This window comes from Dendropsophus ebraccatus, chromosome 9 (genome assembly GCF_027789765.1).
Source record: "Dendropsophus ebraccatus isolate aDenEbr1 chromosome 9, aDenEbr1.pat, whole genome shotgun sequence".
NCBI lineage: Eukaryota > Metazoa > Chordata > Amphibia > Anura > Hylidae > Dendropsophus > Dendropsophus ebraccatus.
This window is the reverse complement of record NC_091462.1, coordinates 53280012-53300187: the sequence shown is the minus strand read 5'-3', so window position 1 is coordinate 53300187 and position 20176 is coordinate 53280012. Positions and strand designations below refer to the sequence as shown.

General features: G+C 41.0%; 1 protein-coding gene across 1 annotated transcript in view; it reads right to left on the bottom strand.

Moving 5' to 3' along the window:
• The window catches only part of BMPR2 (bone morphogenetic protein receptor type 2), a 118926-nt gene that overhangs the window by 62907 nt on the left and 35843 nt on the right, over window positions 1–20176 (bottom strand). Inside the window, exons 2-3 of the mRNA XM_069983304.1 lie at window positions 9266–9439; window positions 7643–7822 (exon numbers count right to left, since the gene is read on the bottom strand). Coding sequence (XP_069839405.1) covers window positions 7643–7822; window positions 9266–9439 — 354 coding nt within the window. The remainder of the gene's footprint in view (window positions 1–7642; window positions 7823–9265; window positions 9440–20176) is intronic.

Here is a 20176-nt window from a genome sequence, read left to right as displayed (position 1 = left end):
CCTAACTCATACATTCTTGGCTTTTTCATATCTTCCATACGGCGTCCATACAAATCGGATTAAAGTTGATAAGAAATGAGTGATTTTAACCAAAACAATTGGGTTAAATATGACAACAATCATTTTAGCCGACCAATGGTAGACCAGTACTGCCTTAATAGAAAATATCTGTGTTTGAAAGACTTAAAAGTTTAAAGACTATGTAGACTATTTATAGACTATAATGTATATTGCTGTTGTTCACCCATGTAACTTTTATCTAGCGTATATGGCTCCCTAAGGATTTGTATGGGGCAGCATAAGTGATCATCAAATAATACAACTCTGCCTTACCACAGACATGCTGGGATAGGAATGGGAGTCTCTGGTAATCTCAGATTCTAATTTTAGAAGAAACCCCCTTTAAAGAAGCATATATAACCTTGTCTAAAAGTCAGAGATTGTTATCAATTGTATGTAAGGATAAAAAAAAGTCTCAGAAATGCCCCTTGGTATAAGTATGAATGTATGTAAGGTAACTTAACTACCTTTCCCTGCGGAGATCCCAGCACCACCCAGCCCCTTCGCACAAGGGTTAATTAATTTTATTCTCTCCTCTGACGTATAGCAGATAGAGCCACTCAGGAAGCAGACAGCCTGCCTCCAGGCTGGGCCATATCCAGGCTCCAGTGTTCATAAACATCCCAGGCTCCAATAAGCTAAGAAGTCATACACCCCCACACGCTACTATTCCCCCATCATCATCACCCCTCCTCCTTCTGCACTCAGGAAATGCTTGCTCTGTAGCAGCTTTACACCAAACTTCTAATAAGTTGGTCCCAGAACTCAGGCACAGAGAGGCTCCTAGTGGCTATTGAAGAGTTACAAATCCTATATATAACTGTGTAAATTAATTTCAGACATCTGATTACAGTACATCACCCTTTTCTTTTCCCAGATGTGTAAAGTAAAATTGGGATTCTACAACATTTCTTCATTGGCTATACACTTAGATAGATAACTGTGAGCCCAACATTTGATTGTCCAACAAAAATCTCTCCTGAGCGGCATACACACATGAACACTCAGTCCAGTTGAGCATGCATGTATTTATAAGGGAGAGGTGGGGGTTATCCGCTGCCAGACTGTTCTGATCAGGCAATCTAAAGCCATCATACATAATACTTCTCTTCCTGGGTACACACAGGTTTGTCAGTCTCACTGAAATCAGCAGGTTCAACCTGTTGCCCAATGTACGTCTTACTGATAGGCTAATCATATATTTTTAGGCTATACTCACACACCGGCAAAATGACGACCATTTTTATTGGGTGGCTGACATTTAACGGCAATAAAAATCCAACTGTCATTTTCACAGTGTGTGAACATAGCCTGAATATAGCTGTCTACCAAAATTACCTATTTAGCTTTCTCAACCACAATGGGTGACATCTTTTTTTATTAAAGTATTGTATTGTCCCCAAAAGTTATACAAATCACCAACATACACTTATTACGAGAAATGCACACAGTCGGGTTGTGACATCACCATGTTATCCAGGAAGTGAAGCCTTGATGCAGTAGTAAGTGCAGGGAAAAAGCACTTTATGTGCATTTCACGTAATAAGTGTATATTGGTGATTTGTATAACTTTTGGGGGGTAATACAATACTTTAATAAATATTTTCACCAGACATTAAGGTATTATTAGGCAAACTATGGGGCATTTATCTTGTTTAGTACTTTTACACTATAAGGCTATGTTCACACTACGTAAGTCTCCGGACGTAGCGCGTTCCGTGAATAAGCGCCCGGAGATTTACGTAGTTTGCGTACATTGGAAAGTATACAATGTACGGCTGCACAGTTCACACTACGTACGAACTTACGCCCAGATCGTACGCGGCGCCGTAAAAAATGAACCAGGCCATTGTCTGAGGTCGAAAATGCGGTAACTTTCGCCCGTAGCGTAACATGCGATCCCGTACGTAGTGGCGATTTCTTCATTTTTCCACTTTTCTTTGCCGATCCAAAAGGTTCTGTGGGGTGTCCGGGGCTAGGCGAAGATTTCCAAGTAAAAGACCGCTGTCAGATCGCTACGTAGGGCGCTCGGGAAGCGTAAGTAGACTACAGGCGTAAGTTCGCGGTCCGTACGTAGCCGGCCGCAACTTGCGTAAATTCCCGACCGGAGTTTAACACGTATATGTCCGGCCGCGGCCGGACATATACATAGTGTGGACATAGCCTCAAAGGACAATCTGAAGAAAATAGCGTCTGTAATAATGTTTCCAGTCATGTACTCTGCAGGCTGTGTAAGCCGCGTTGTCTAGAAGAAGCCATTCAATTTGCTATATAAAAGGCTGTTTTGGAAAACAGGCTGTCCCAGAAAAGTCACACTTACTATTTTGCATGCTTACAAGCCGATTAATGCCTTCTAAAGCTTTTACTTGTTGCTTAGATATTCTGCTCAGCCATTCCAAAAATTACAAGGAACGTTAGCATGGGGTTCATATTAATGTGATCTTTGTCCCAGACCCCTTAATATTGCTCCGGTCAAGGCACATTTAACATATATATTGAATGCACTGATTATAAATGCATTTAATGACTGTGCTTTGCATTTCATTGTGTGTTCAAGAACTTGACCTTACTGGTTCAGCGAGCATTAAAACTGCATAGTTAACCACACTTCTAAAGGCAGGGCCATGACATTGAGAACGCACACAGCCATGAATATGGGCCACATTCACTGCAGAGTTATTTGAAAGAATGTTCATCAGTCCAAGACAGGGCACACTGTGTCTATGCAGGCACATGGCAAAGCAATGCAACCAAATTCATCATATCACTTTAAAACTTCATTAAAACCTCGTAAGCCAGCAGAGCCTTTCCTAACCTCCCTGTGCTTCCAGACGGATCACAAAATACATATGAAGTATTGCCAACATTATTATATTTAAAGATACCCTTAACTTATCCCAGCTGTGCAAGTATAATTATATAACAGACGGTGCCCATATTATTCCAGCACTGTAAGTCAGGGCAGTAAGTGGCAGTGCTCGTGGGTATCTAGGTTGCTTTCTGGGTTATCAGAGCCTAGTATCAGCCTAAAGGGTAACAAGTATTCTTCATTCTTGGAATATCACTTTTAAGTGATGGAAAAAAGATGTAAAATTATTGTAAAATCAACGTGGTATAATTTTTATTGCATACACATGGAGCCAGAAATTATGATCATCGATAATACTTGGCTACATGTAAGAGGGCAGCTTGCATAAACCCCACATAAAGTGCTCATAAAAGATGCAAGCACGCCTTGAAGTGTAATCTATCATCGCCAGGTTGGCACACTAAAGCCCCTATTACATGGGCCGATTAGAAGGAGCAAGCGAACACCAACCTGTCAGATCAGCGCTTGCTTGCTCCTTGTTCCCCGCTCACTGCCAGCGCTATTACACGTGCCAACAGTGAGCAGGTAAGAGCGGGAGATGTGGGAGGGGCTCCCTGCACGATTATTGCCTGTTACATGGAGCAAGGGCCAGCAGACCATCGTTATCGTTAAAAAAAATTTCAACATGTTAAAAGAAAAGGATCAGCCGAGATGAAGCATGTCCAGGAACTTTTGTGTTGTTGTTATTATTAACTCCAACATGAAGGAGATAAAGGACATAAAAATAAGGGCTCTATCACACAGGGCGATTACCAGCTGAATAGTTATAGGCCCAGTGTTCACCCAATAAACACTTGTTCGTTGGCTGATAGCATCATTTTTGCAGGATTGAAAATCATTGTTAATTGGCTACATGATGAATAGAATCTTGTAAAGGATCTGCAAACTTGCTCCTGCCCATTGGGTCGTGTAAAAGAACCTTTACACCATGATAGGAGCACCATAATTACCTATTCAGTCACCGGCACTACCTCCACAGGTTTGTCCGTCTTGACTTTTTCCTGCATTTCCTCCTGTCTATCTTCTACCTAATCATCTCCTCATGTTCTCCTTCTCTCTAGATTTCCCTTCTTCTTGCTATCCACCCTCCAAAACCCTTAAACCTTCAAAAACAAAGTGAATAACTTTCCTCCGAAAAAAAACTCAACATCTCTCACAAGCCATAGGCATACCGGATAACTCTCTGTTTGCTTTTCCTGCCCTCTATTCTTCGCAGTGAGAACAGTACAGGATGATGGGAATGTAACCATATTCATGGTGGATGGAGAGATCATAAGGCATGTGTTTTTCATTATCTAGGCATGGGCCCAAATGGGAACATGAGGGAGTGATTTATACAGACAGTCTAGAGACTGCGCAAATTAGCTCTCCATGGGGAGGAGGGTACATAAAAAGACAATCAGTGGTACCAGAGAAAAAAACTAACTAAACAGGCAAAAACATTTCTCTTGCGACAGAATAAAAAAACACTAGAGATTACATTACTATAGCAAGATACAAAACATTAAGAACGGGGAAATCATTACTTGAATTCAGCATTAAAAGTACAGAAACATTTGTACAGTGAAGATCTGTCCCTGTGTTGGAGATCTCGGGGACTGTGGCTACAGGAGGGAACTTCAAACACATAGATTAAAGTAAACTAGTAAACCTAGAGAACCACTTTAACACACATTATATAGAAACAGAGAGAGGGTTTACTTTCCGTATAAATGAAGTTTTCATAATAATGACAGGCCCGGATCAGTCTGACTAAAGATACGTTTACACGTAGCAAAACTAGCGAATGCCGTTAGTCTCCCTTTCATAATGGGAGTCTATGGGAGGCGCGCGCTGCTGCTCTCCCCGCGCTAAAGAATGAACATGTTCATTCTTCAGTGCGGAGAGACGCTGTAAGAACAGCAGCGCGCCTCACATAGACTCCCATTATGAGAGGGAGGCTAACGCCATTGTCCGCCGCGGAATTCTGCTAGTTTTGCTACGTGTGAACGGGCCTAAAGCTGAAGCTCTCTGGTTTGCCCATAGCAACCAATCACAGATCAGCTTTCATTTTACAAGAGCTTGTTAAGACATGGAGGCTGAGCTGCGATTGGTAAGTATGGGCAAAACTAGATGGTTTTTAGGTTTTCTGCCATGTTTGGAGCGCATACTAAAAGCAAATGTGGAAACACAGCTTTGTAAGCTGGCCATATATTTCAGATAACTTTCGGTCCAATTTTGCAGAAGCATTTTGAAGCTAGTCCTTGGACGACACCCGGGTGAACCATCCATGTACCATCTGTTTTTCACTGAAGCATTCACTGACTCCACTCTGTGGCCTTTTATTCACCTTCTATCTGTTTTTGCAGCTCTGCAATAATTTATGCCACCCTAATGGTCTCTCTAAGACACAGTCTGCAAATTCTTTTTTGTGAAAAAAAAAAATGCTCTTAGCTCTTTCTCGGTTATATATATTTTGGAGAAGCTAGATGACAAGCAATATGACATATGACAATATGTCATTAGGAGTCATGAAAACGAATGTAACTGCTAATGCAGCAATAGTGCCTGAAGAATGTATCATTGTGTTACCATTTAGGTGCATAGAAAACGCAGTGACAATTGGTTGTCCTTATAACAGTGAAAATATTGTTGTCTTTCTGCTATTCCAGAAAGTAGAGGATTATCAGAACAAGATGATGACTGATATTTACTAGTCATTTACTATGGTAGAAAAATTATTTTTAGGATTTAGGAGTGCACACAAATTCTCAATAATATGCCGGCATCAATACTCAAATGTCTTTCATCTCCGGGAATTGATTGTATTGATCACTAGAACAAGCTAGGAAAAGCACTTAGCACGTTTCCATCTCCTCTCTCCATAAGAAAAGCTCCATTGACTTTCCATAGAGGCTTCTTCCAGGTATATCTAGTAAAGTGCAGGGCTTTAGCACCCAGAGCCTAGATAATTAAATTCTTTGACACGTCAATTTTTTTTTTTTTTAAACAAACGTCACACTTTAAGGTTATGCTCACACTACATAAGTACTGTAGTGATCACGGCTGTGATTACTAAGGAACTTACGTAGTGCTGCCGCTGAGGGAATCACGGCTGGAGTGTATACACATGGTATACACTCTGGCCAGGATCCCTAGCGGCGCAGCAAGAAACTGACATGTCCATTTTCTGCGGCCGCTATTTAATGAATAGCAGCCACAGAAAACCCTGTCAGTTCACACAATGGAGCATGCGACTCCGGCTGCACACTCCATTTTGAGCAACGGGGATTTGGATGTGGACGTGCACAGATGCGCCCACATCCAAATCCAGAGGCAGTCAAGATGATCTTTTCTGACACCGTCCGGGTCACTGAACGGCCGGTCTCTCACTAGGTGGGAACATGGCCTAAGGATGATAAAATAGTACAGCTTCTCCTTTTTCCTATTTCATTAAAGGTTCAATAATGCAAACCACAAAAATGCAGAACATAACCATTAATGCTTCTATTAATAAGCCTGTACTGAACCGATATTTAAGGATACAGCAACGCCACCGCTTCCTTTACCTTACATCTGTGTACTTGTGGGTGAATACTGAAAAAATGCAGTGACCAATGATGACATCATGCAACAGAGCATGTCATTTTGTAAAGAGTGGAAAAGTATACAGGTCATGCTTGGAATTCCCAGAAAGTAGACAGAGCCTACTCATAAATCATGGTTATTTCTGGGTACTACAGGACTGCAGTGTAAAGTACGTGGAATCAGGGTGGGAAATTAATTTTCAATGTCTTAAGTCATCTTTTTCAGGCTGGATAGCATTGTTATATGAAGCATCATTTACATTTAAGATTTTACCACTTCAAGAAATGAACAGCAGTTTCCCATTATAGTTGCTGGGGTGGTTTTCAGACTCCCTTGTAAATTATATTATGTTGCCACATAGGTGGTTGCCTAGCTTTTAGTACAGTGTTAAGAAGGCAACAGTAGTATTTTGCTTTGCTCTTATTGTCGCCATCTTCCAGAAGGTGGAAAATAATGTCACAGCATGTGCATAATGAAAATCTGGAAAAGGAAACTCGACACTGATATCCACAGTATAAGTCAAGAGTACAAAGCTAAGTATAGAGTGGTTTGTATGCTAGCTTGTTTTCATATTTAGGGAAGACACTCAATAATAACTAAACAACATCATATACAGACACAAAGCTCTACCACATAGAGCTGTAGATAGGTCTCCGTATAGCTGTACTAAAGGTGCCTATACACCTTAGACTAAGGTGAGTTTGGGAGTCTAAAGTCATGATGTCCGTGGACAGAAGGGTCTGGCATGTTGGATTTTTAACATCCAATCCTATTGTTCTAGGGGAGATAAGCCAACACCAGAGTTTTTGGCCTACAGTTATTGAAAGTATATGGCCACCTTAAAAGCATGTACCCATCTAGAACATTGCCATAATTGTCCCAGGTGGGTATATCCCTTTAATCTATACAAGTTCCAGTTAATCCATCCAGCAACCACAATGTAGGATAATTCTTGAGTTCACAACCTGTCTACATCAATGGAAGTTATTGGACCTACTCCCACTCCTAGTTTCTGTAACTAGACTTCAATTAATGAGTGGACCCGCTTGCAGCAATAGCTCTGGGTGTAGAGTTGGCTGCACATTCATCTAATATTAGTAATTGATATGTCAGAAAAGTGATAAAAAAAAACATCCTTTTACTTACTAATGGGTGTTGTGTCTGGAGGATCTGGCGGTGTGAAATTCTCGGTGAAGTTGACATTGCACATGTCTGCACTACAGCAGCAGAAGCGATAAGTCCCATTTTGGATGAGTGGCGGGTTGGTAGTGACCACACATTCTTCGTGGTGACAGTCGTGTGGGTCACCTATATATGACCAGCAACCTGAAATAATTTGACAGTGAGGTAAGATGTCTGGCAAAAACATCTCTTTATATCCCCCCAGAAATTATTAATTCTGAAAGCCCATCTAGATTGACTACTACTACATTTGGCCATAATACAGAAGCTCTTTGAACCCGTATTATGGTTGCAACACATTATTATCAAACATAGAGTTTGTGTAGCAAATGCTTCCAGGATGCCACATTCACGCCGCAGTATTTCACAGAAGCAGGTCCAAAGTGCAAAAAAGAAATTTTTCTATCTAGTCAAATCTTTCTTTCTTTTTTTTTCTCTGTGAAGGTTCTATGCTTAGTTTTGGCTTACAAATAATGATGCAAAATACTGACCAAAATACAGCCATGTGGAAATGGCCTAACTATGGATTTGATGGACTGTGGGATGTCTGGGTGTTAAAGTCTACCTGTCACGATGGGCCGCTTCCAGATCAGGCGAGATCCACTGCTAATCCATGGTCTCCATGGATACAGAGACACAATGAGACTGTAATGTGTGTGACCCTGATTAGATCCATTGGGGGTTGTGCATGTTATTGTTTCCGTATCAGTATCCATGGAGACCTGAACTTCTGGATTAACGGTGGATTTTCCACTGATCTGGAAGCAGCTCATTGTGACAGGTACGCTTTAACATGTGTGCAAAGAAGAACCAAAAGCTTTATTATTTTTAAAACAGCATAGGAGCTACATCTGAGACAACCTCAGAAGATCTAATGTTATGCATAATTATATTTTTGTTTTCATTAATGGAGTTTTCCAGACCCTTTCAAAAAGGGGCAAGCTACCACAGAAGGCCAGGACAAAAAATAACCATATTAACCCCTCCGACACTCCTTGTAACCAGCCACTGTCACACTGGACTGCCCAACAGAAGTACCACAGTAACGTCACTGTACATTGTGCAGCACAGGATGGAACAGATGGGCATGTTTTCTTTTTTTTTTAGTCAACCCCTTCCCTGCTAGATCCCTCTCTTTAAAAATGGAGGCAAACCCCTTTAACTAAAGTGTACAACAGGTACACTTTAGTTAAAGGTTTTTTTTATCCCTTTTTAAAAGTTTTGATTGGCGGGGGGTTCAGACCCTGACTGATTGGTAGAATGTGCGGGAAGAGAAGTACGTGGCTGAGCACTTCTCTCTTCACTCTGTGCCTGAGATTCAGATCAAGTGGCACATGTTTTAGACATCGGTCAAGTTCTGAACACTCTGAACTTTTGACACGTCCAGTGACAGTGCCCATTTCAACCTTGTTAATTTAATCTAAATCAAAAAGTAAGAAATTTGCTATTAAATTTATCTAATTTAATTGGTACTGAAATATAGAAATCTGAAATACTGTATAAAATATTCAGCCCATAAATGTAGATCTGAGTTAGGCTTATACTATATGTATTTATTTGTCAACTAATACGATCCATTTTACTTGCCTTGTTTGACCAGATTGATTTCGCCATCTCTTGTTTTTTCCCATAATCCAAAGCAAGTACTGCCCTTGGAACATTCCACTGTGCCATTCTCTGGGGATATCTGGCTTTCACTGACTCCATGGTCCATGTGGTTAGGATCTTTGTAGGCACACAAACGCTCTTCATTCTGAGCAGCTGGAAGAGAAGAGTCACAGAAGAGGTTAATACACCAATCATTTAAATTGTTAATAAAATATAAAGGCCACAAGTCCTCTTTAACATGCATGCTAATTCTTTACTGACAAGCATCAGGAAGATGTTCCAGCAACCCAACATTCCTTTTTTTATTTACACCATGAAGCCCTGCCTATAGGTTACTACTGTCCAACAATGAAATGAAGCGAGTGTAAGGGGATGGCGTGGGTGACATTATCACATTATCACTTTATTCCTGTCACCATATAAATCCAAAAAACTTTCGAATAAAAACTTTATTCTTGGACCACATGGTCCAAGAAGCAAACACTTGAGTGATGGCTGTTTTGAACCAACACACACTTCCTGGCCATTGAATCAAGAGGAAGTGCGTGTTAGCGCGAAACAGCCATCGTCTAAGTTGTTTTTCGGACCATTTGGAAAGCAGTTTTTTGGGATTTATATGGTAAGTGCTACGTCTTCATTCATTCTCGTCGAGAGGATTGTGCTTCTATACTTCATCTGTGTGAATGCTGAGCACCACCAGTATTTGTGAGTGTCCAGTTACCACAATCCTATTACCGCCCAGAGCATACCGCAGTGGACAGTGCCAAGGACGATTGTTTTTCTTTGTTGTCTACTAACTATAACTTATAGCATATTAAGTACAAAAATACACATGGTTATCATAAAAATACTTTATACTTGATCCTTTAAATGAAAGTAAGCCACAGTCAGACACGGGGCTGTGCGCAGTAGGTCACATGATGACATTTCACTCTCAGTGACAGATGTATCAGCTGGAATACTCAGCTGTTCTTACTACCATGACAGGTCACATATCTAGCAAGAAAGAGCTGAACCCTATCAACATCATTTCATTTGTAATTATAATTTTAAAATAAATTTTAAAGTTAATAAATTACATAGCAAACATGTAGAGCGAGAAAAAAAAACTATATTTAGGCCTTCTACGCCTTTTTTTTTTTTTCTTCAATGTGAAAATTGGTGTCCTAATAGATAAGACATTTGCTAGAGCACATCTTTCAGCAACCCACACAAACCAAATCACTAACCATCAGCTAAACTGGAAGGATGCAGACCAAAGTAACAAAAATACCAAGTGTAGCAACTTTTCCAAGCAAGTTCAAGCAGTGGGGCTACATTTCTGCAGTGGATAAATAGACAACATGTACTGTGCAAACACAATCAGGCAAAAGTTCAAGTTAACAAAAGGCACAACACTAAAGATTTTAAGAAAATACCGTTCTAATAGTACCAGTATAGATACAAATCTTATTAGAAAAGCTGAGATTGTCCCATGTTTGACTATGGGTTACTTCCATATTGGTCACTGTAACTTTAAACAACTTTTCTCTATTTGATGTGATTCCTCACATATATTTAACATTTTTCTTTTACAAAAAATGACTCCTTACCCTAAAAATACAAGTTGCCAGTTGCAGAGGATTTGCACTGTTCTTCAAAGGTAAACCAAAACTCAGGGCAGCTGTCCCTTGTGCAGATACCACTGCACTTACTGCTGTATGTCCACAGTGTTGCAGTGTAATCTGTCCTTCCCTTTAGCCTCTTAGCAGTAGCAACATCAACAGTAGCGGTTCAGTGCTTAGTGTAAAGCCCCTATTCCATGGGCCGTCTAGAGGAGCAAACGAGCGCTCTCAGCGCTCGTTGGCTCCTGGTTCCCGCTCGCTCCCGCTATTCAATGTGGCTGCAGCGAGCGGGTGAGTGCGGGAGGGGCGGTGGGGAGCTGCGCCGGGGCTGCCAGGGGGATTGCTGATCGTCCGGGCAGCCCATAGGATACAGCAGCATCTGCTGCAGATGCTACTATTCAATGGAGCGAAGGCAGAAGATCGTTGCTGTATCAGCCGCTTGTTTTTCGACATGTTGAAAAACAAGCGACTGCAACGATCAGCCGACATGAACGATTGTTGCACTCTATTCCACGAGACGATTATCGTCCGTAGCAGCCGATATCGGCCGATAATCGTTCCGTGGAATAGGGCCTTAACTTTTTCCTTGCTTTGATGCTGCCATTTCTTTCCTTTCTGTCTACATAACACCTTGCAAGTCTAATGCATCTGTAACCATTTCCCAATTCACGTGCCATATAAGGGTCTATTACACGGGACGATTATTGTGTGAAAAATCGTTATATCGTTCAAATTTAAACGATAATCGTTCTGTGTAACCTAAAATTATTGTTAATCGCTCGCTAATCGTTCGCTTTAATTCCACGTTCGTTTGCTCAAGTTCCGCATTTTTTCACTAATCGTTCAGTGTAATTGCACATTGTTCATTGTTTTCCAGAGATCAGAAGGAATAAACGATCACAATAACGATCGCAATAACAATCGTGTCTAACAATTATCGTTCAGTGTAATATGGTGAACGATTTCAGGTTAACGATAAACAATCTCGTTTGCCATCGTTTATCGTTAGTTGTTAATCGTTAAAAATCGCTCCGTGTAATAGGACCCTAATACCTTACTGTGTAAATCACTAGCCCAGCGCAGTGCCAACCTGTTCAGTCCAGTGCACTGGTATAAAGCTGACATAGATTTCAGCTACAAATGATACCACACCCCCTCCATTTGCCCCTTTGACAAGTACAGATATTGATGTTGGTGTTTTTAACAAGGTTTGTTCCAGGTCTTCTTGTAGGTGTAAACTGTGATAAATGTGGCACGTGTGTGCAGATGTGCCCCCCCCCTTCAGACACACACCTTCCAGACCCCTGTGCAGACATGAAAAATTGCAATGTTTTACAAGGCTTTACCAGGCACAGCTTTGATGACTTCCCCCATATGTGTTTTTTATTAGACCAGGGAGGGTTTGGAATCCAATTTATAGCAAATGAATATTTGAAAAGGTGAAAACGGATGTCATTGAGAAATAGTACCTTTTATTGATAAGCATTTCACGGAATATTCAATACCAATAAAAATATCCTCCCTCCTAGTCTTTTACAGGAATAAAACAGCAGAAAGTATGGGCTGGTTTTCCCAAGAGACCCAGGCTGTATGTCTCTCTTATCTGCAGACCCATTACTAGAACATATGTAGACCTTTTAATATTGTTAAGATAAACAGATGTACTGTCACAATGGAGTCGTGAACTACATCGAAATATGTAAAGTGAAGATCTTCATCCAAAATATTTCTCCGCTTGGAAGGGTTTTTAAATATCATTTCTTGGTGGTTTTAATTTTTACAATGTTATTTAAAAAATGACAATGGTGACTGGCTGAGCCAGCATTTCTTGTGCGCCTAGATGAGATCAAAGAGTGGAGATCAGCAGGAAACTGATGAGCACTGGGATGACAGCTGATGGGCACCGGGCAGGTGAGTAGTGCCATTTTTATTTTGACCTGCCTGATCCCATAAATAAATGAAAGATACCCCTTTAACCAAAACAGATGCAATTTAAAAGTAAAATATGATTATTAGAATAGTGGAATATAGATATATTTAGGTTTAGAACCCAAAGCCATAAAGAAAAAGCCCCAAATTATACTTAAAATTTGTATGCGACGTGAAGAGGGAGAGAGCATTTTGCCGAAAAGATTTCCAAGTGCCATCATTCATTATAAGGTTTTGCTAACTTGTGTCATATTTATAAGAGGATCGGCAAGCACTCTGGGATCTGCCATAGATGTGCCCCGGGAACAGGCTCTCTAGTGCAGAACTGTGGCTCCTATGTATTGACAGGCTGCTGCACTCCAGGTTTCACTAATGTTTACACTCTAGACTACTGTGTAGTGACCTGTAAACCTTTCACCTTCACCTTACCTGTGACCTAGATAAAGAGTACAACTATTCCTGGAGAGATAATACTCTGTTTGCTCAACACATGTCACCAGACATTCATCTTGTTGTGCAGGAGAGGCAGACTGTCTGTATAATTCTGACCGGCCACTTACGTTACTTTATGCACATCCTACAAAGATGCAACTTTTCACAGGGTCAGAGTACGCGTGAGCGTGTGTTCACACCTCAAGGATTTTAATTGCAATTAATAGCTAAGAACAATATACATGGGGGAAACATATAAAGGAAAGACTGAGGGCCCTTTTACACGGAAAGATTATCTGACAGATTATCTGCCAAAGATTTGAAGCCAAAGCCAGGAATGGACTATAAACAGAGAGCAGGTAATAAAGGAAAGCCTGAGATTTCTCCTTTTCAAATCCATTCCTGGTTTTGGCTTCAAATCTTTGGCAGATAATCTGTCAGATAATCTTTCTGTGTAAAAGGGCCCTGAGACTCCTCTTTTCAAATCCAATCCTGGCTTTGTATTCATTAATTGCAATTAAAAACCTGAAGGTGTGAACACTCATCTGTTACAAACAAATTTATAGAGTAATAATGAATTGAGAAATTCTATTTGGCTGTATTTATCAATTCATAGCGGCTCACTGGTTACTACGGCTGCCTTAAAAAAACTGTGGTCTTGGGATGCGATGTGCCGGCCGAACCCACCGCTCACTGCTTGTTCGGTCGTCAGTCTATGGTGTATGGGGCCCCTGCAATCAACCACCAACAGATGATGTCAGTGGTGATAGGGGTTGGCCATGATGGAAAATAACCCTGACTCCTTTATTGACAACACAGGAGCACCCACCCATGCCAACGCTCCTGTGTATGGGGAGGATGGGCAGTGGGCAGAAAGACATAACTGATGGCCAAACAATCAGTTATTGAAGGTGTATAGGGGCCTTAACATCTTCCTAATGTTTATATGGTTTTATGTAGATTTTTGTGGGTTTCTACTACACGACCATACCATACTATTAGGTTTCTCTGACCTTAATCCTAGTGTATTTGTGATCTTTATAGGAAAGCAAAGCGGGCGATACACTTTCAATAGCTGTCTGCTAAATTTCCCATACTCATAAATGTTTGTCCCAGCTGAACCTTCATGTGTTCTCTATAGTAAGTGATAAGCCTCAGCCAGACTGCTCTGGTGCCAGCCTATCCCTCCAAGAACAAAAGAGTCGGGCGGCAAAAATCCAGCATGCCGGATCCGTCTCTTCACAGACAGAAGTGTCAAAAGGCTGCCATATACCATAGAGAGTCGGCTAAGCCAGCCAACAGCTATAAGATTGTCTGACTTTAGTATAAGGAGAATGGGCACCTTTAGATTGTGAGTTGACAATTTCTGAAAAGCCATGTACAATATGTTGGCACTATATAAGTATAAATAGGTGGGGTCCAGTCCCAAATGGGAAGCCATGTATAGTTCTCTGTGTCCAGAGGTGATCCAACCTCCAGGTAAGAAACTTTCTATGGAACATGGAGGGTAAGCTACAACCTATGCACCTATAAACCTACAGATTTTCCAGTCTATGATCTGCACCATGCTACATACACACATAGATCATTTGCCTTATAGTCTTTACGTACTAGAAACCTCTTGACTAATGAATATTGCTGAACTTCTTCTTGCAGTATATGTTATAGTTTTACGGCTGTGAAATAGTTAAGCTTGAAGCCTGAATGAAATGCTCATAAAAAATGCATTGCTTTGCCCAGCTTCTCGGCTTGCTTCAAGCAAACACCAGAATGACAAACTACAATATATAGAAACATGACAAGATCTTAATGAACTTGCTGTCTGTTCACCTTGATGTGAACACACTGTATATCTGACATCACCTGTGTAGCCACAATGTGCTGTATACGCTTTCCTTCCCAGAAGAGTTCTAGGCTATTCATTCAACCAGACTGATAATATAAAAATTATAGATATGTCTAACATGGCTGATCGAAGGTACTAATGTATGTGCTACGCAACAGTGATCACGTACATTAAAGGCAAGCAAAATATCCAGGCAACAGAACAGAGGGGATGGCAACAACTGTAGCCTTTATATTCTAGCCGCAGCAGCGTTTACAGTCATGACGTATTATATACATCCTTGGTAGTGGAAGGGTTAAGTGATAAACTCGGCTGTACATCTGCAAACACGATCCACTTTTCCCAATTGGGGTTCTTACATATTCTGATTTCCTTAAGATTCAAAGCCTTTGCAGACTATTTTAGGCCTGTAGTAGTTTGGGGGCAGGCAGGAAAAGCAGGCGCAATCAGTCTCTCATTAGTGTGACAGCCTCCATGTGCAGGCACAATGTAACTGCAGTCATCTCTGGCCCTCAGGCTGCAGCCTGTTTTTCCAGTAGCAAATTAGGTTCATTAGTGGCGGGTGGAGGGGGACTATTCTTATCTTCTTAGGATGCTGGAGTCCATGGACTTTGCTACACTGACCGTCTCCTGGGCATTCCCATATCTAAATGGTGGAATTAACATGTCTGCTCTAAAACACAGGAAGTCTGTATTCTGGAGAATGGAATGATCATTAGGACAAAGCGAGATAACACGTTCATACAGTATGTTCAATGGTAAATAGTGAAGAAGTGACAGGAGACACATTTTCACATTTACTGGGTCCCACAGCAGTTTGTTTTTATAACTCCATCCACTTTCTAGAATAGAAATAAATGGTTGTGCGAAGGTCCAAATAATATTGACACACACTGTATATATATATATATATATATACACCCTGACTGTATTAGGAACCTGACTGGAGTTGACATGTGGTACATTTGGTGCAATGGACAGGATTTGGATAGACACTGCCCTGTATAAAGTCTCACAGCGGACAATGCATCAGAACAAAAACCAAACCATGAGGAGGGAAGAACTGCATGTAGAGCTCAGTCAGGATGGAAGAAGTTTGAAACAACAGGACTCCTAGAGCTAGTCACCACCACAAAGTAAATAATTAGGCAAAAGGAGTTTTAGGGCCCTATTACACAAAACAATTATCGTCCGTATTCGGCCAATGCCGGCTGATCGTTGTCTGTCATTGTCTTTCAACCGTGGAATAGGAGCGGCGGCAGTGGACCACTGTTATATTCTATGGGCTGTCCGGGCGAACTAGCGATCACCTGGGCAGAGCCCCACCCCACCACCCTCCTAACCCCCACAGCTCCCCGCGGCCCCCCGGCTTTTACCCGCTCGCTGCCGACGTATGTAATAGCGCCGGGAGCGAATGGGGAACGAGGAGCAAGTGAGCGCTAACGAGCACTCGTTTGCTCCTCTCCTCTCTGTTATAGGGGCTTTACAAAGTGACAGTGATTTAGCAATAAGAATCACAAAGTTTGCAGTTGTGACCGGGAACCTATGCTAGGGCAGCCAACAAGACCTCCTTTATCATAATACAATAACTGTTTATATTTTCACTGCATTCCTATAGGTGTCAGGGAGCGTACCTACAGAAAGTGCTGCTGCCAGATAAATAACTATCTGTCTAGCAGCAGCGAAGGAACAGGGCAGGGCCTTGGTGGTTACGGACACATTCACAGTCTTCAGAGTGGACCGCCCGGCTGCTATGTGAGTAGCTCTAGTGAGAAGCTACTGATGTTTTGCATCCAGCAGTCTGGTCCATACTAAAAGAAGCTTGACCACCGAGATGGTATATAAATAACAAACATACAACTGACTGTGTGCTGATAACATCTATAACAGCTGCATTAGGAGAGTTCATGACCTCTGTAGATGTCTGCTGTATTTATCATACATAGCTTCCTCTGAAGCAATAGCCTTCACCCTTAACAATATAACATAATGGCTACGTTCATGCGGCCTGGATGGACGATGGACAACTCTTTGTGAACTCTCTGTCTTTGAGTGGCCCAACTCCCTCAACCTAAGAAATCTGGAGGCTGTAATTGCTATCCAAGATTCTTCAGCTTAAGCCCCTAAAACACGGGGCGATGCAGAGGAGCTGTCAGCACTTGCTCCTCTTTCCCTGCTCCCTGCCGGCGCTATTACACGCTTGGCAGCGAACGAGTAAGAGCCGAGGGGCGCGCTGGGAGCTGCCTGGGTGATCGCTAGATCGTCCAAGCAGCCCATAGGAGATAACAGCGGTCTGCTGCTGCCGCTCCTATTCCACTGTGCGTCGGCAGCAGATCGTTGCTATCTCAGTAATTTGTTGAAAGACAATGACATACAACGATTAGCCGACATCGTTCATTTCATCTAATGGTTGTCTTCTATTATACAAGACGATTATCGTCCGTAACGTCCAATATCGGCCAAATATGGACCATAATCGTTTCGTGTAACAGAGCCTTAAGTACTGAGGAAAAGCTCTGAATACTTATGTCAATGCAATATTTTTATATATTAGTTTTTCCTTTTCTATAAATTGCCAAAGATTTTAACGCTCTGTTTTCACTTTACAGTTATGAGGTATTGAGTTCAGAATCATGAGGGGGAACTAGATTTTATTTTCCTTTAGCATAAGGGTCTTCTAAACACTTTCTAAATGCAATAGATAGAGAGCAACAAAGAGGTTATTTTGCTATTGTGTATGAATTACTGGTAATGAGTCAAATGAGTCCCTTGTGTTCACACATTCAGATCCTACCAATTACTTTATGCCCATTTAACAATGATATGAGAATATAACTTTTCAAAGGGTCAGAGAATGCGTAACAGTGTGTTCACACATTCAGGTTTTTAATTGCAATTATTAAATATAAACCCATGGAAGGGACCTATAAAGGAAAGACAGAGACTCCCCCATTTCAAATCCATTACTGGCTTTATTTTTAATAATTGCAATTAAAAACCTGCATTTTTCAACATACGCTAAGGTCCTTTTACACTGGGTGATCACTGGGATCGTGTGGTCCTAAAAATCGTTGTTAATCGACAGCACACCGGTTTAAACAGGGGGTGAGCTGCTGACAATAATGTAAGTAAATGGCCCTTTGTAATCAGTAATGCAGGTGTGTGAAATCTCATTTTTAACATGATCGGCGCTCATATCGAGCAGCTGTCTGCCCATTGAAAAGGCACCTTAGTAGAGATTTGGAACACAAAAAGAAGGGATTTTCCGAGCATGCTTAAAATAAATCTGTAAACAGCGTATGTAAAGGAGAGCTACACTAGGTGGCTTGCCATCTCTAAAAGACACTCCCTAGCATTGCTATTAAAACAAAAAGGTACATTTCAATGGTCTAATTGTATCACCTGACAAGCAGGCATGCTAACACTTGTGGAGAACTGGCGGAGATTGTGCTCCTAAATAAACACATTCTTGTCTCTAAACATCTGTAAAACTGGAGTTCCATAAAGTAAACTGAGGACATAAAGGACATTGTAAATTCCTCATTCTGGAAAAAAAACAATTTTTGACTATACAATACAAAATCATCAGAAAAATGTTGTTCCATTAATGGACATATGAGAATAATATGTTAGTAGCTATTATTTTTCTTAAAACCTGCCCTTTGGGTAGGCATCTTACAGAGACACATGCCCATTGTTCATATTTTGCACAGACAGTACAGTGCCTATTTATGTGTATAGTGTACAGGTCTACCATTCTGCTATAAGGTGACTAAAGTAAGCCTATAGTGTATGGCAGCCTCCCGACCACATTTGTCAATGGAGAAAAGGGTCAAGAATGTAGGATTTTTATGGCCGAACCCTATTGTCCTTGGGGAGATAAGCCGGCACCATAGCTGTTTGTCCATGCAGAACATTCAAGTGTATGGGGAGGTTCAGAGAGATAACTATTGGCCAAACAAGTGTTTTGGCTGCCAGTAATTACAATTTTATGGCCACCTTTATCTAGACCTTCAGCAGTAGAATAAAGCTGTCATTAAACGCTCCACCGTTATTGATAATTGTCACTAAAAGTAAAAATAATGAATATGTACTTGACTGATACATTTCTTTTAACCTTAAAGGAGAAGTGCGTGAAAATTTTTATTAAAGTATTGTATTGCCCCCCCCAAAGTTATACAAATTACCAATATACACTTATTACAGGAAATGCTTGTAAAGTGTTTTTTTCCCTGCACAGTAGGATCTTGAAAGCTAAAAATAATGGGGAGTTATTTAGATGTTTCCTCACACTTCTGCTATTACTATTACTGTGGTGTGGAGGAACATTAGATGGAGATTTAGTATAATTTAGCAATATAGCAACACAAACTACAACTTTTTAGCCTTTTTAAGGGGATGGTCTCCAAGTTGCAATAGGTTTAGTGCCATGTTGAGAATGAAACTACCTATGTTGTTATCCCTAGTATTTTTTTTTTCCAGACTAAGGACCCTATTATATGGGGCCTATATCTGCTGAATTTGGAAAGATATTGCCCCGTGTAATAAAGACAATGGTCAGCCAAGGAGCCGATCAGCGACTGATCATTGCCTTTAAAAATGTTTTTAAATCATTGTCTGTCGGCCGTGCATCGCTCCGTGTAATAGAGCTTACTCACCTGTCCATGCTTCCCCCAGTGTCCTACCTTTTCACTGCTGACCAGACCCGCTGCTAACACTTCCTAACCCATTTCTGAAGTGACAGACTGCTCAGCCAATCACTGTCTGCTGCGCTGTCCCATCTCCGTATGTATTAAACAGCCCAATATGCCGGATAAGCGAGCACCAATCTTCTAAATCAGCGCTCGCTTATCTGGCATATTGGGCTGTGTAATATCACCCTAACACAAAGTAACCCTGTATGTTCATGTAACGTGTAAGATAGATCAAAAATTTTGTAATGTATAAGATTTATCTGTTTGTCTGTTTAAGTATTCCAAAAATTGTAAAAAGCTGCAGAATTTGTTAGCGCTATATATAAAAAAACATTATTATGATTATTATTATGATGGTAGTTGCTATATGAGACCATGAGGGACA